At 44.2% G+C, this 16,491-nt stretch overlaps 1 protein-coding gene across 2 annotated transcripts; it reads right to left on the bottom strand.

The window, feature by feature from the left end:
• Positions 1-62: 62 nt before the first annotated feature.
• si:dkey-20d21.12 (uncharacterized protein LOC556245 homolog) lies at positions 63-13,564 on the bottom strand. Of its 2 annotated transcripts, none has more exons than XM_039771247.1 (5): positions 13,280-13,564; positions 12,801-13,041; positions 7,341-7,484; positions 5,147-5,335; positions 63-473 (listed from the first exon to the last, which is right to left on the bottom strand). In XM_039771247.1, exons 3-5 carry the CDS (start codon positions 7,474-7,476, stop codon positions 331-333), a joined length of 468 nt encoding a protein of 155 aa, XP_039627181.1. In that variant the 5' UTR covers positions 7,477-7,484; positions 12,801-13,041; positions 13,280-13,564; the 3' UTR covers positions 63-330. The 2 variants fall into 2 exon arrangements, with proteins under 2 accessions (XP_039627181.1, XP_039627180.1); XM_039771246.1 differs by having other exon boundaries at positions 12,779-13,041; positions 13,280-13,561.
• Positions 13,565-16,491: the final 2,927 nt, after the last annotated feature.

Below are 16,491 nucleotides of genomic sequence, written 5' to 3'. Positions count from 1 at the left end.
ATAAAGAGTCGCCAACCTTAAGTGGGAAAAAGTCTGATATACAAAAAGAATGGATGGTGGAATGAATAAGAAAGAGGAGTTTATTCATCTGGTGAGCACCGTACTGACCGAGAAAGCAAGAACGTGTCTGAGTGTGCCGTCTCACAGTATTTGACGGGTCAGTGTGTGGGCAAGAGATGGGTGTGCCAACCTCACTTACACATTCCTTACTAAACAGCTTCTGGAAGATCTGGAGATCTGCTTTCTACTACAGACATGGTGAATGGCAGCCCAAGAGAAGGGAACACATCTGTGTGACAGAGCAGCCCGGGCATTTATTAAACATGGGTGTCAGGTGCCATGTAGACTCCAGTCAGCTGTGAGGTTGTGCCGCAGCTCTTGCAGTTCCTTGGTCAGTGCCGATAACTCCTTAACCAACTCCTTCCTTTGCTTGATGGCAAACGAGAGGGCGTGGATGGACTCATTCTGACGGACTGAAAGAGAGAGGATGGCAAGATTGGAAATGTGGAATGGAGAGAGCGAATAAACACAGCCACACCAGCATGCAACATACGATTTTAGGACATCCTCATGCCGCCATCCTTCTTCTGGCGAAAGTCCATCATCCCTCCAACGTCTTTCAAAATGGCACCCACATTCCGCTCTCTGACAGAACGCCATCCTCCTTCCTGCTGCTGACCTCCATCAAAATCCCTCCCCTGACAAAAATCCAAACGGGATGCCCTGGAAGGAGGGTGTGGTAGATGCCAATCATTTTTTTTTCCAATGGCAACAGTTAACCCCGCTCAGTTTTTCTCCCTAGTAGCCAATCATTAGAAAGGAGATCCATGTCGGTCAATCTGTTTCAAGCAGGACATGAGAAGTGGCAGGGGGGATGTCGGAGCGTTTCAAGGAGTGTAAAATGTATTCTCGTTTATGGCAACCTTTCCCTTTGAAAGTTCTGCATGCTGGACCTTCATGACACCATAGGGTGTTTTGCTTATATAATGTTATTTGCAATCTGCATTTTTTATGATCTGCTTTTTGTAAGTCACAGTTCATTTAAAGTGTAAAAGTTTATTTCCCTGTGGTGGGTTGGCACCCTGCCCGGGATTGTTTCCTGCCTTGTGCCCTGTGTTGGCTGGGATTGGCTCCAGCAGACCCCCGTGACCCTGTGTTCGGTTTCAGCAGGTTGGAAAATGGATGGATGGATGGAAGTTTATTTCCTTAATATTTAAGACATTGGTCATTTTCCTTTTCCTGTCATTAAACCTGGAGTGGTACATTGCACATTTTAGGACAGTGACGCATTTTTCTACTATTTTAATCATTTGGAAAAAAAAAAAAAACTGTACCCAGATTTCATTGCAGAAAGTGCATCCTGTATAGTTTTCAAAAATATAGCTAAGCTGACAACATACAGAAAGCGGATGGGTTTAATTTAACGTCTTACAGAGCCAACTCGGCCATCTTTGCTGCCCTAGGCGAAGCTGTAAATGACACCACGCCAGCCGCTTTGCTTTGAGTGGAATCGCCATTGAAACTTGAGGACAGCGAAGTACGGATGGTTTGGATACAAAGCTGGGAATTTAGAATGTGAGAACGTCGACGGGGTGGGAAGGGGGGCAAGCGATTACTTAACAGCAGGATCACTTTACAAGAAAAGCCACCCGTTCAGAAAACATGTAGAATTTGGGCTGACTTTTATTTAGCTATTGTTTTTACATTGTTTTCTAAAGAAATAATATTTCATTGATTCACATTACAAATACGCACCCTAGAAGCCTTCATTTAAACCTCCAGTCAAATAAGAGGTGTGTATCTTACAATGATGGTAACACTCTTAATTATAATCTTACCAAGGCAGCTCCTTAACATATACGTTAAATTAATAAAATAAATCGACGACCTTAATGATATTAAATAATGCAATGAAATTGAAGTAAATGGTTATGTTAAGTGGAAATATTTACCCACAATTCATATTTACAGCGTCTCCTGTATGCAAATAACGCTGTCTAACTATCCAATCAATGCACGACGATGGAGACTTTATCTGCTTTAGCGCGCCAAGGGCAAATCACTTAGATGGTGATGAGCGACAAAGAAGGACGTGTGCGGAGTGCTAAACAACAGAGAACGATATTTGTGAAGTTTTAACACACGTTTTAATGTAAGCCCATCTGGGAGCTGATTAGAGTTTGAATGAAATCAGCCTTTAGCGCTGACACAAAAGACCTGCACTCCTGTTGCTCTTTGGAATGTTTAATTTTATTTTGCCATCTCTGTGTCTTTTATACCACACTTTGAGGATTATTATTATCAGTATTAGCGTTATCATTGTTGTTCGTGTTATTGTTGGATTGTGTTATTCATCAGACGTTAAGAGCAAACATCGCTAGTGTGCAAAAATAATCGAAAACAATATAATCGGACAGTCGTATTGAATCAGGGTGTTCGTGATTCTGTATTGTTTAAAAAAAAAAAAATCCCCCCTAACCAGTTTTGCACCCTAGGTGACTGCCTCACTAGTAAAGATGGCCCTGGCGTCTTACACAATAAACAGCTTAACAAACAGCCCCCTACACAACACGCTGCAATAAGCTAAATCTGTACAATACAACGTTAAATGAGTAAAAAGTATATCGATCCCCTCATTTTCAAAGCACGGGAAAGTAAAAAGCGCCACACTTTAAAACAGCTCAGTATCGTCGAGCCAGCTGTTCCCAGTTTTGGAGGGGTCAACACCTACCCCATCTTTATGTGTGTCACTCCTGGTGCCCAAATTCGCCCAGTCGCACTCTCCCTCTCCTACAATGTACAATGTATGATAAGCAGGTTAGTGAATAGATGCACTTTTACTAATTTAGATCTTACTCCATATGAAAAGCCCACTTACTAATGAGATACCATATTGAACATATCTACTTACAGCTTATATTTGCTTAGCTATATATTTAAAACTTGTACTTTATTTATGGAAATATTTTTCTAAATGTTTAATAAAATAGTAGAAAAACGCGTCACCGTCCTAAAATTCGCAATGTACCACATCAATTTTAATGATAAAAAAGAAAAATGGGAGATGCATTAAACGTCAAGGAAGCAAACATCATTGTTTTGTACATTAGATCATTTACAATTTGCAAAAAGCAGATCATAAAAGTGCAGATTGCAAATAATGTCATAAGCAAAGCGTGTGCAGGCGTAATAAAGTTGCGGCATGCCAAAGTTTAAAGGCATGAAAGCGATTGGCTGTCTAAAACGTATTCCCACCTGTGCAAATGTGCCTGGAAATACAGATGTACACGTACAGTTTGTAGCTCCTTTGTAATGATTGGCTGGTAATAAAGAAATGGGGCGCGTAGAATGACGTCACTCGAAAATGATTGACAATGGCCGAAGCATCTCACTTGCGGTGCTATTCCTCTGGCTGAGCTGAGAAGCGGGCAGATTTTGGTGGAAGGCAAGGACAGGGAGAGGGATGGCATTTTGTTGCAGGGCGGAATACGGATGGTATTTTGTTGGAGGTTGGAGGACAGATGCCGTTTTGAAAAAGCTTGGAGGGATTTTTGCAAGAGAAAGGATGGCGTTTTGTCGAAGAGAGGAAAATGTCCGATAATGGACACCATAGTATATTCAGAGTTCATTGATTGCCCACAGCTTAATTGGCGGTCTCAAAAATTCCCAGAATTGTAACAAAAAAAAATTAAATTATTGATATAAAACAGCATTTTCCTTTTAGTCATCTTTCAAAATCCCCCTGAATTTTTGGGATCCATCCTCGTGTAAGCTGCACCTGACATCAAAGCCTAGCAGACAGTTTCAGGAATAGAGAAGATCACTGCATCAGCCATCTTCTCTTTTGGGTGTTCTCTTCCATTCTGCTTCTAACATCTTTAGGACAAGAAGTTCAATTTTGACAAAACTCAGTGTCCTGGATCTTTGGTTCAAATCAGGATTAGGGACTTGAAGGGTTAGCCATGTAGATTTACTATAAGGACTTGTTTCCCACCCAAATTCATGGTCTCACAGCTTCTTCATCTGATGGCTTTTCCTCTCAGACCTCACTCTTCTGCATTCTGATATCTGCAGGTCTGGTTGATTCAACTTCCAATACTCTACAAAGGTACCCCAATTTGTCTGATCCTATCTGAAATCAGGACCCCAAACCGACATAACTTCAATTGAAGGACTCTGGTCTCTTCACAGTATCTGATGTTTGCTCCTGTTGTATCGTAGTTTCTTCTAGGAGCTGACAGCCATCCTCCTTTAATCGTGATGGTCTATTTCTCTTTGTTCTGTGAAGCTTCACCTCCAGTTGTTGTCTCCTCTCGTGAAAGCTGTCTTTCATCTGAAGGTCTCTTCCTGTTAGCTGTCCCAATCAGGCTTCCCTTTTCTGATATCAGCATCATACAGCTTCTCAGCAGATCTTCATTTCCCAGACGTCTTATCTACTCAGGGCTCAGCATCTTAAAAGCCTTTCTGTTCCTCTGACAGTTTGTTCATTTCTGGTCAGGTTTAACTCATTCAGTCTTACAGTTTGCGCCACATGGTTACTCATTTTGAGACGAGCTCAGTTTGATGTGTTTTTATGACACGTAACGCTAGAACTGTCCAGAAGACTGCAGTTTATAATTGACATCTTACACCTACTTTCTGATCACACTACTTTAAGGAGTCCGGCCTTGTTGAGCTGTTCTTATTTCTGGGAGTCTGCTCAGAACACAATTCATTGTCCTTCACCTTTACTCCTCAAAGGGCTCTTAACTCTTTGAACTCTTTAAAGTCTGATCACTGAAGAATATGGGGTCTTGTACTGTCAATTCAAGAGGCCCAAAAAGACGCGATGAAGTTAGACTTGCTCATTAAAGGTGGTCCAGAACTCAACAAGAGTGGAAGAGAAAACTGAAACCGTTAAAGATCTCGCAAAGGACTACTCAGAATGGTTACATTTGAAGAAAGCAGTGGTGTGGCCAATTTGGTGGAATTGGTTAAAGCAGCTGTCGAGGCATTGGGATGAGGGGGATAGAATGGCATACCTGGAGACCCCCTATACATGGAACTGGGAAGGATGTGCATATTCCAACCACATTGAGTTTTCAGGTCGCATTCTTTGAGCTATAATCACATGAATAAATATGAGAACACAGAGGGTGGCCCTTACCCAAAAAGTAGAAGATTGTGCTGAGTGCCGCGAACGCCAGAATAACAGTCAGCCACACCCACACATAACGGCAGAGCCCAGGACCACAGTAGGCACAGCAAACATCTCGGGGTCGCCTGAGCGAGAGGTGTACTTTCTTGGCAAACGGCCCACTCCCACTGTTGTCCTCCTGCCGCACCAGCTTCCCTCCTATGGGGTTGAAAAGACATAAACAATAAACGAGGATTTAAGCAAACGGCACACTTTCTACATTACCGCGCCCACGGCCAACTTTTCATGATGCAAAGAAAGAATGCCATACGGTATGTTTAACTCCATCAACAATTCCAGATTCTTCCCCCCAAGCAAGCATCCCCACAGTCTTGCAGGATTCGTTTTGTGTTTCCTAACATTTTGGACTTTTGAAGGGGAGCGCCACCTTCAATGCCACGTTCTCGTGTCTGCATGAAACATTTCCTAAAGAGCAGACAAGTGAAAATGGCTCCCCTTGACTTTCTGTCTCCCTGTTTCTTTCTGAAATCGACATTTTACATCTGCGACATGTGGAACTCAAGGAGACTGGTGGGAATGAATTGTGAAGAGTGGCTCATCTGTCTGGGTGCCTTTGGCATCAACATCGATTGGCTCGCCACCAGAATTCATTTTGTAACATTATGGACTTTCTGGATGGCACATGTGATGACCTCATTTTAAAAGTCAACCTTTCACCCCCCCTTGGGTGCTTTCACTTTTATTCTTAGACAACATTTAAGTTGCCAATTTTGGGCACAGAGCAGCAGGAAACAACTCTTTAATGTCAAAGTGTAAACAGATCCCTGTGACGTGGTTTAAAATAATTAGAAATATACAGTATAAACCACAACATCCTTGATCTCATAAGTATTCACCCTCCTTTAATATGATATGGGGTGCGGCCCATTGGTTTTAGAAGTCATTGAATTCTTTCAATGGAAGTCGTCTCTCTGGGGTTAAAACCTTGCGGTGACTCAGTATGGTGGCCTAACCTGCACAATGAAGACGGAGGAACACTGCAAGCAACTCCATGAAAGATACAAGTCAGGCGATGGGGACAAGAAAATGTTCCAAGTCACTGAATATCCCTTGGAGTCCAGCTAAATCAGTCATGAAGAAACGGAAATCGGCCGCCCACAAACACCGAGAGATTGAGCAAGAAGACAATAAATGAGGAAGGTCATTAAGAAAGAACTGTGAAGGAGTTGTAAGCTACAGTGACTCACACCGGAATGACTGTGCAGACATCAACTGTTCCCAAGGTCTTCACCAGTTGCAGCTTTACAGGAAAAAAAACCTGAAGATATCTCTGCTAAAGTTTGGCAGAAAGGACATGGGAGACTCTGTGGTGAGCTGGAAGAAGGCTCCATGGTCAGATTAGACAGAAATTGGGCCTTTTTGTCCATCAGACTAAACGCCATGTTGGGCAAGCACTGCACATTCTCAAAAAAACAGACCATCTCCACCATGAAGTAGGGTGGTGACAGCATCAGGGCTTGAGGATCTGGAAGGCTTGTGAGGGTGGAGGGGACAATATGGAGGAAAACCTGATGCAGTGTGCAAGAAACCTGTGCCTCAGGAGAAGATTTGTATTCCAGTAACATGACAATCCAAAGGCTGTGGTTTCGGAAGAACATTGTGACTGCCCTGGAGTGGCTGAGTCAGAGTGCAGATCTCAATCCAAGGGAGACTTCGTGGCTGGACCTGACAGAGGCTGATCACTCACAAGCCCCCTTCAAGCTGACAGAGGTTCAACAGTTATAGCTAAGAAAAATGGGGAGAAATGGCAGAGCTCATAGAACAGGACCTGTACACACGGAAGAATGTGAATACTTATGTGATTGGCTATTTTGTGTTTTATATTTGTAATGAATTCAGACCACTTTGCATAGATCTGTTTCCATTTTCGACATTAAAGAGTCATTTTCTGCTGATCAGTGTCAAAACAACGCAATGAACTCCACTGTGACCTGATGTTGTATAACAAAAAAATGTGCAAACATCCAAGGGGGTGAAGACTTTTTATAGGCCCAGACTGAATGATGAGGAATGATGAGTATGAGGGGAGGCAGTGGTGTGCCTGCTCCCCACCTCCTGCATTTACTTCCCACCCCTGACAGATCACATGACAGGTGTGCCCCCAGGCAGAAGAAGCCAAGCGCAGATCGCTCTCAATGCTCACCCGTCTTTGTTGGCTCCAGGTTGTTGTTGAGTCGGTGCAGGTCATTGATGGACTCAACGGAATGCAGCTCGATTTCGGTCATGGCCTGGTCACTGATTCGCATAAAGCCATCTGCCGAAGGATCTTCCTGTGTCATAGCACTGCCTGAGGATGAGACAGACATGAGGGGTTGGGAAGGTGAACTCTGCTTGATGTTCGGAGCAAAGATGAAAGATCTATCGATTTTCTAACCCACCTATTCACTTTTGCGTTATGGGAAGCCATTGCTTATCCTGGTGGATAGGAGACAAGGTTCGGACAGCGTGCCAGTCAATGTCAGGGCACAAACTCCTGGGTTCAATCTGCGATTGCCAGTTCACTTACCATACACGTCTTAGCAGACATAAGGTCTCCATGTTTGAAGAACAAAACCAAGAGAAGCTAAGAGAAGAGCGACTGGCCTGATTTGGGACAGAGCGCTACGAGGAGACAGTGAAGGAGGTGAACCTTTTCAGGTTGCGCAAACCAAGATGGAGAAGTAACACAATCAAAGTGTGTAAATTATGAAAGGAATTGATTCCTCGCAGTTAGTTTCAAATATTTTTTTTCCTACAAGAACTCAGGGAGCCGGATGGAAGGCTTAAGGTTGCTCAAATGTTAGAAAGTTTCTTCTTCAATCGGAGAACCACAAACACGTGGAACAAATTACCAAGTGGCAGTGTGGGGACCTTCAAAACTGAACTCATTTTGGAGAAATTAGCTGAATTGGGATGATTTGCACTTTCGGGACAAATGTCTCCTTCTTGTCAGTGATATTTTCATAACGAAAACGAGAACTAGAACTAAAAATATTGTTTTTCGTTTTACAAGAACGTAAACTGAAATTAAGGCAAACAAGAAATTAAAACTAAATAAAAATAAAAATTAGTGATATGTGAACGAACTAAAACGAGAACGAAAACTGAGGAAAAAACAAAAAAACAGCAATAACATTTTCGCTCAATCCGGTTCGGTCGTGCAGAGGCGTTATTGTAGGTCGCCCTGAGCGCTCAGTTACGTTGCGCTGTTCGCTATGCGGTGATCTTGTGACTTGGGCTTACTAGAGTCACGTGGCGCAACTTCCGTAAAGGACCGCTGTTTGTTTGTTGAGCGCATTTGGCTCGTCGGGTTGAAGCAGTAAGTCAACGTGTGGTTGACGATGGCGAGTTTTGCACAGATGTTTGCGGGTAGAAAGCGAGAAAGTAACGTGTGGAAATACTTTAATTACAGCGCAGATGATAATAAAAGCAAATGTAGCGTGCAATAAGAAGAAAAGAGTCTCAGAGTTTCAGTGCAGGGCCAGCTGGATCAGTACTTAGTGGAAGTCCAGCACTTCATTCAGGGACATGCGGTCTCACCTGTCATCATGAAAAGTAAAAAAAAAATAATGATAACATAAAATAAATTTGTCCACTGGTCTGTGCTATAAATTTGTTTTCTGTGTAATTCCAATAATTTTGATCATTTTTATAGTCAAAAGTTGCGCATTTCCTGATCAAATATCGGGAGAAACGCGAGGCGCGGCAGCGATGAGACAGGACGAACCTCACATCATCTCGGACTGCGCTATCTGTCACACACTGGGTTGATGCATGCAATTGGCGCGTGCCTGTTGCTGTCTCTCTGTACGTCGCCAATATAATTTTTGCACACGCGTTTATTATACACCCTGACTTTCCACAGTCTGGTTAATATCTTTAATGAATGTGTGTGACATATTTAGTCTTGCTGATCGGACTTAAAACCGCAGTGAAAAGGCACGAGGTGAAGCAGACAGTACCGTGCCGCCCTGAAGGGGGCGCATGTGAGCCCAACAGGTGCTTCTTGTTGCTGCTGTTCTACGCAGAGGCTCTGAGCGCCAATAAGTTAGCGATATCAGAAAGTCAAGTGCACTGCAGCGGTCCGTTTATTTTTATTTTTTGTTCCGACTGACTGCCAAAATGGAAGATTAAGACTTTTAAAACTAAAGGAAAATAAAGAAGACTTTTACAAGAAAGTGACAGAGATTTTCGTGGAGAAGGATAGGCGCATGGACTTCATTAACAAATAAAGGTAAGACCATAAAGGTTTTCAATTTTATAAAAAATGGGATCAGACTAAGATAAAAATCCAATATTTAAAAACTAAATTTTGACCTTAAATAAAATATTCTTTTGTTTTTCTTATCATTTTGTTGAACAGTCTGTAATAAAATTGATTAAAGCATCAGAATTAAAAGCTTTTAAAAACAACTAAATATTTCAATTAAGGTCAAAACTGAAATCCGTTTTTTTTGTACACCACTGTATACTTTCATTTGTATTGAATGAGTATGAATTGTGAAATTGAAACAGCAAATTTGAACACATGGAGGTGAGGAGCAAATGCGCTCTCTCCGCTCTCTCTATAAATGTATCGTTCTTTCTTAGTCAAATATGTACCTTACCTGTGTGTGTGTGTAAAGAATGCTGATGAGATAATGAAACATAACCAGTAGTCAATGTGCATGCTGCTAGTGAATAAGCTACTCTTTGGGGTTCATATATTTCTAACTCTGACTCTGAAGGAGTCACCAGCCATGGACCTTACCGCACGTCACCGCTTCAGTCCTGGCAGCAGAAATCGTCACCATACAGTCTGCTGGCGCTGGTGGCCGAGGACCTCGTCTGTGTATCTGCATTACAGGCGCTCGTCACGCGAGTATTTTCACTGTGTGGCTATCTGTGCAATGGACGTCGTTGCAACGTGAACAAATCTCTCGAAATGCGTGCTTGTTTCAAGCTTAACAGTAACGCGCTTGCGCAGACTGCTTTCTTGGGCTGAAACATTTGATCTTGCTGACTGGACTCATTAGGCCACTTCATCTGTTTGGTCATTGATAGTCATGGTGTGTTTAACGGCATTATGAACTGTGAGTGTATTTTGTTGACTGAAATATAACTTGCATTTAAATATGTGTAGGCCAGTATTTGTGGTCTTGCAACAGAAAAAAAACTAAAATTGTACTAATATTATGTAAAAAAGCCAGAACTAAATAAAATAAAAACTAAAATTTTAAACACAGAACTAAATAAAAATAAAAATTGTTGACTCCACTGAAAACTAGAATGAAATAAAAATTGATTTTATAAAATAAAATAAAAACTAAAACTACAATTAATATCAGAACTGAAATATCACTGAACATATACCGGGTTTTCTCATTACGGTATTCACCTAAATGTTTGCAAGATAACGCGCAGACTTTATCAAAATATAACTGGAGAAGATAACTGGACAAATCCGTGCGAACGGGACACTCGGGCCTCCAAAGCGGGGCCTCACTTGCCACCCCCAAAAGGCGTTCTTGCTGGGCTGTGATCTGAATTTTAAAAGTCACATCTAATAAGGGGGGGGGGGGCAATGATGGCAGCAACAGAGGAGACCTGCATTCCTGTCCTGGGTCCTCCCTGAATGTCTGCGCGCGTTTCCTCCCACGAGTCAAAGACCTGCTGGTTCGGTGAATTGGCAGCGCTAAACTGGCATGTGTGGGTGTGTTTGCCCTGCGGTGGACTCGCACCCTCTCCAGGGTTTCTTCCTGCCTTGCACCCTATGCTGGCTCATTAGAGAAGCTAAATCACTTCTCGGCCATTAAAAAGTTACATTTCATTTTATGTAGTTATTTTATTGGTGGTGGGGGTGCCCCAATATTTTAGTCTCTCTCAGTTTATTGTATGTAACTGTTTTTTAACTGTATCTGTAATTGCCTACTGAGAATGCTGATGGTTTGGTTCTCTTTAAATTGTATTCTCAATATAAATCACTTTGAGCCGCATTTCATGTATGAAAGGCGCTATATAAATAAAACTTGACTGATTTATTCTAGAGCACAATGGCCTCTCCTGTTTCACGTCACCTCGTTCTTAATCCGGTACTCCCCCATCCTGACTTTTTTAGAACGTGTTGCAGGCCTCACTATCTGTAAAAGCTGTGCAGGTGATGAGGTGAAACACAAGCATACAGTAACTGCTGTTTATGGTTGAATGCTCATCAAAGTCACTTTACATACCACTTCTTTTTCTTTTTATTAGCTTTTTCCCTACTGTTTCCACTTTATTTGGGATTAGGGTTGTAAATGAACATTCAGCCCTTTTCTAACCCGCTTCTTTGTGGGGGTCTATCCCAGCCAGCATAGGGCACAAGGCCGGAACAAACCCTGGACGGGGTGCCAGTCCGTCGCAGGGCAAACACGCACACGCATACCAGGGCTAATCCACCTAACCTGCATGTCTTTGGACTGTGGGAGGAAACCCCGACAGACATGGGGGGGACACGCAAACTCCATCAGGGAGAAGCCAGGATGTGAACCCAGGTCTCCTTACTGCGAGGCAGTGTGCCACCAGATCTGTTTAATATTTACTTTAAACTGCCTGCTTGTAGCAGCATACAAAATCTTTCTTATGAAATACGACCTCATCACCCAGCACTGGGGAGCTGGTGCCAAACAGCCAGGGGGAAGACAAACTGGCAGCCGCATGTGACGGCGATCCTTGGCTGGCGGCCCCCCTGAAAGCTGCGTGTGGCGCAGATCCGCTCGCCTCACACTTGTGCTGCCTGTCCGTTATCACGTAATTAATCAGGAGGCCGGTGGAGCCAGCCTACAGGTGAAGCCCCTTGTCAGGACAGCATCCTGCCCATTTGCCGTTTAGTCCTTGAGGACATGCAGATGAACATCCAGCTGCCTTTTATATTCCGTTAAAGGACTGAAAGCTTAGTGGTGGGTGGCACGGTGGCACAGTCGGTAGCGCTGCTGTCTTACAGTTAGGAGACCCGGGTTTGCATGTTCTGCCCGTGTCTGCGTGGGTTTCCTCCCACAGTCCAAAGACATGCAGGTTAGGTGGATTGGCGATTCTAAATTGGCCCTAGTGTGTGCTTGGTGTGTGGGTTTGCGCACGCCCTGCGGTAGGCTGGCATCCTGCCCAGGGTTTGTTTCCTGCCTTGCACCCTGTGTTGGCTGGGATTGGCTCAAGCAGACCCTTCGTGACCCTGTAGTTAGGATATAGCGGGTTGGATAATGGATGGATGGAAGCTTGGTGGTGATGGGTGCCTGAGGCTTAACCAGCAGGAATGTCCACTGGATGCTCCGTATGCGGGTGAGGGTTGAGCAGCAAATGGAGGTGAAAAATGCAGCTGGGCTGGCATAACTGGGAGTTCTGTAGAACTTCTCCTTATTGCCCAGTTGACCCATCCCTTTACCCCTCATCCCGCAGGGTGAGGCCTGATTTGGAAGATGAACCTCCCCAAGTGGTTAGCGGACCCTTTCGGAGATGCCTAACTTCTAGTCTATCACCGACTTGCTAAAATGACATCACGATGGTTGATGGCACAAGCAGGGCCAGTTTGGCAAAGAAATGTAGATGATAAAAAAAAAACAACAACGACAAAACAAAACAAGCACTCACTGTGACTGGAACGTTTATGAACCTCTTAGGGGGGCACTCGGCGAGGTGCTGGTGGTCGCAGGCAGAACTAGAAGTGTGCCCAGGTAGGAAGTGGGAGATATGTCAGTGGAGCTTCTTGTGGAAACGTCCCCCACCTTGGCTCCTCTGGATTCATCCCAGCTGTGCCAGAAGCATTTTGGCTGGTAGCAGAGCACCTACCGAAAGCATCACATGAGCAGGCAGTGCCAGTCCCCCTGGGTAATTGGCACAGATGGAATGAGAACCTTAAAAGGAAGAGAAATCAGGGAGTGAGACGAGGAGTTACTCTGGGATGCGGGGAGCCCCTGAAACAGCGGCACCGCTCTGATAGCTGGCAGTCGAAAATGCCCCCCTACCCCCAGGTGACCTAATGTCATTCTTGATGCATGAACGAGCCACTGCACAACCACAATGAAACCAAAGCTTGTCTTCTGGAAATTAAGCTCGAGCCCCTCTAGTTCTGGCCACCTGACTATCGCTTACCTTTCCTGACCTTTTCAGAAGATTCCAGAACCTGATGGAAAGCTTTTCAGAAATGAGGACCTCGGTTCACTCTCACGTCGATCCTCCAAAAAGAAATATTTTCAGAACGTCAGGCTTCCCTTGGACTCCGGTCTTCTCACTCGCTCTGGCTGTCTTTCTGCCAGTAGCCTGCACGGTGCTAAAATAGTAAGAGGAATGTGCTGGATATAAATAGACCCCCAGGGTCGGAGAATGCGCTTATCTCAATTGGAAGAGATGTACACATTGGCTCTCCCCCCCCCCAAACTAGAGTCTCCAAAAGATGAGCCACAGTGGGCTAGAGAGGCCCACCGAAGCACAGCTGGAGCCGAGAGCCATGGGTGTCAACCAGTGAACGTCTTGGAGTTGTTAGCCCTTCAGCTCGCCTCTCGCTGGCCTGCACGGTCTCTCTGCGGCTGTCTGATCGACTGTCTATTTATAGGTGCCTGATCTAGTTAGACAGAATGGAAAACTGTCTCGAATTCTGCAAACGTTAACTCCTGCTCACATCTAAGGAGCTTTAGGTGTCCAGTCCTGGTAGAGAGCAACAGCAAATGCAGCGGATTCACTTTTTCCCCCCATTTTGTTGTGTTGTTGCCTTGTGATAAAAAATCGTTTCACTTCATTTTCTGCCCTCCTCGAGCGGCACTCACAATGACAAAGCGGAAACGGGATTTTTTAAAAATTTTTGCTAATTTATTGAAGTGTAAAGACGGAAATTTCACATTGACTCAAACATTCAGGCCCTTTGCTACGACACTTGACATTTGGCTCAGGTGCTTCCCACTCCTACTGATCATCACAAAGACGTTTCTACACCTTGTTTGGGGTCCACCTGTGGTCCATTCAAATGACTGCACATCATGAAGGGCACACACGTCTGTCTATAGGAGGCCCCACACCTCAGCGATTCCTGCAGCATCAAAGTCCCAAGAGCACAGTGGTCTTCACAGTTCTTAAATGGAAGAAGTCTAAGAAGTCTGGAACAACCTTGACTCCTCCTAGAGCTGCCGGCCTGCCAATTTGAGCAATAGGGGGAGAAGGACCCTGGTAAGAGAGGTGACCAAGAAGCAGATGTTCAATGTGGCAGAGCTCCAGAGAACCTTGTTGGAGCTTGGAGAAACTTCCAGTTGTTTCTACACCTTGTTTGGAGACCACCAGTAGTCAATTCACTTGACTGCACATTATGAAGGGCACAGACCTGAGCAATCCCTGCAACAGAAAAGAACCCAAAAGCACATTAGCCTCCAAAATGCTTACATGGAAGACATTTGGAACAACCACAACCCCTCCTAGACCTTCCAATCTGAGCACTAGGGGGAGAAGGACCCTGGTAAGAGAGGTGACCAAGAAGCAGATGGTTGAGATCTAGAGAACTTGTGTGGAGCTGGGAGAAACTTCCTGATATTTCTACACCTTGTCCAGAGTCCACTTGTGGTCCATTCAAATGAATGCACGTCATGAAAGCCACACACCTGCCTCATTAAAGTCCCAAGAGCACAGTGGTCTTCACAATTCTTAAATTTCAAAAAGTTTGGAACAACTGCAACTCCACCAACAGCTGTTGGCCTGCAGAACCCGATGGCCACTCTGGCTGAACCTCAGAGAACCTTGTTGGAGCTGGTTGAAATTTCCAGATGTTTCTACACCTTATTTGGAGACCACCTGTAGTTAGTTAATTCACATCATGAACTGCATAAACCTGAGCAATCCATACAGCAGAAAAGATCCCAAGAGCACATTGGCCTCCACAATTCTTAAATGGAAAAAATTTGGAACAATCATGACCCCTACTAGAGCTGCCAATCTGAGCAGTAGGGGCAGAAAGACCCTGGTAAGAGAAGTGAACAAGAAGCAGATGGCTGAGCTCTAGAGAACCTGTATGGAGCTGGGAGAAACTTCCAGATGTTTCTACACCTTGTCTACTTGTAGTACATTCAAATGACTACACATCATGTAGGGTACACACGTCTGTCTACAGAAGGCCCAAACAACTGCAACTCCATCAACAGCTGTTGGCCTGCCAATTTGAGCAATAGGGGGAGAAGGACGCTGGTAAGGGAGGTGACCAAGAAGCAGATGGCTGAGCTCTGGAGAACCTGTGTGGAACTGGGAGAAATATTCAGATGTTTCTACACCTTGTCTGGAGTCCACTTGTGGTCCATTCAAATGATTGCACATCATGAAGGCCCCTCACCTGCCACATTAAAGTCCCAAGAGCACAGCGGTCTCCACAATTCTTAAATTTGAAGAAGTTTGGAACAACTGCAATTCCACCAGCAGCTGTCAGCCTGTGAATTTAAGCAATAGGGGTATAAGGATCCTGGTAAGAGAGGTGACCAAGAAGGAGATGGTCACTGTGGCTGAACCTCAGCGAACCTTGCTGGAGCTGGGAGAAACTTCTAGAAGGACAACCATCACTGCAGCACTGCACTGATCAGAGGACCTTTATGACAGAGTGCCCAAAAGGAGGCCTCACCTCCATGAAAGGCGTATAAAAGTTGTGAATAAGAGAGATAAACACAGGAAAGGGTTTGGGTTAGCCAATCAGATTGTGATTCTGACCTGTGAATATATTTGTACAGTATATGGATATACAGCAGGGAAAGTAAGAAAGTACCCCAAAAACACCAGACCAACAGTGAAGGTTGGAGGTGGGAACATCATGGTGTGTGTGGGGCTGTTGTTCAGCAGATAGTACTGGCAGACTTGATACAATTTAAGGAAGGATGAATGGAGAAATGTACCGGGACATTCTTCATAAGAATCTGCTGCTGTCTACCAGGATGCTGAAGATGAAACGCGGGGGGACATTTCAACAAGACAATGACCCCAAACACACAGCCAAGGAAACTCTCATTTGGCTTCAGACAAAGAACATAAAGATGTTAGAATGGCCCACTCAATCACCTGACTTGAATCCAATTGAAAACCTATGGAAAGAACTGAAGATCAGAGTTCATAGAAGAGGCCCTTCAAGATCTGAAGACAGTTTGTGTGGAATAAGTGGCCAACTTCACACCTGAGCAATGCCTGCGACTCGTTTCTCCATCCAGGAGGTACATTGAAACTGTCATTACTAACAAAGGCCTTTCTACTAAATATTAAATACATTTCAGTAAGCGTGTTCAATACTTATTCCCTGTATCATTCCACTTTATTACACATAACTTAATTTATGGACTTGTTTTGTT

This window comes from Polypterus senegalus, chromosome 12 (assembly GCF_016835505.1).
Source record: "Polypterus senegalus isolate Bchr_013 chromosome 12, ASM1683550v1, whole genome shotgun sequence".
NCBI classification, from domain to species: domain Eukaryota; kingdom Metazoa; phylum Chordata; class Cladistia; order Polypteriformes; family Polypteridae; genus Polypterus; species Polypterus senegalus.
This window is presented reverse-complemented; position numbering and strand designations above follow the sequence as displayed.

Bases quoted from the DNA above. Each gene is read 5' to 3' on its own strand.
- si:dkey-20d21.12 (XM_039771247.1), bottom strand. From the start codon at position 7,476: ATGACACAGGAAGATCCTTCGGCAGATGGCTTTATGCGAATCAGTGAC. The intron at 5,336-7,340 runs GTGAGCATTGAG...TCAACCCCATAG, and splicing joins CCTGGAGCCAACAAAGACGG to GAGGGAAGCTGGTGCGGCAG. The intron at 474-5,146 runs GTAAGGGCCACC...TCTCTCTTTCAG, and splicing joins CACAATCTTCTACTTTTTGG to TCCGTCAGAATGAGTCCATC.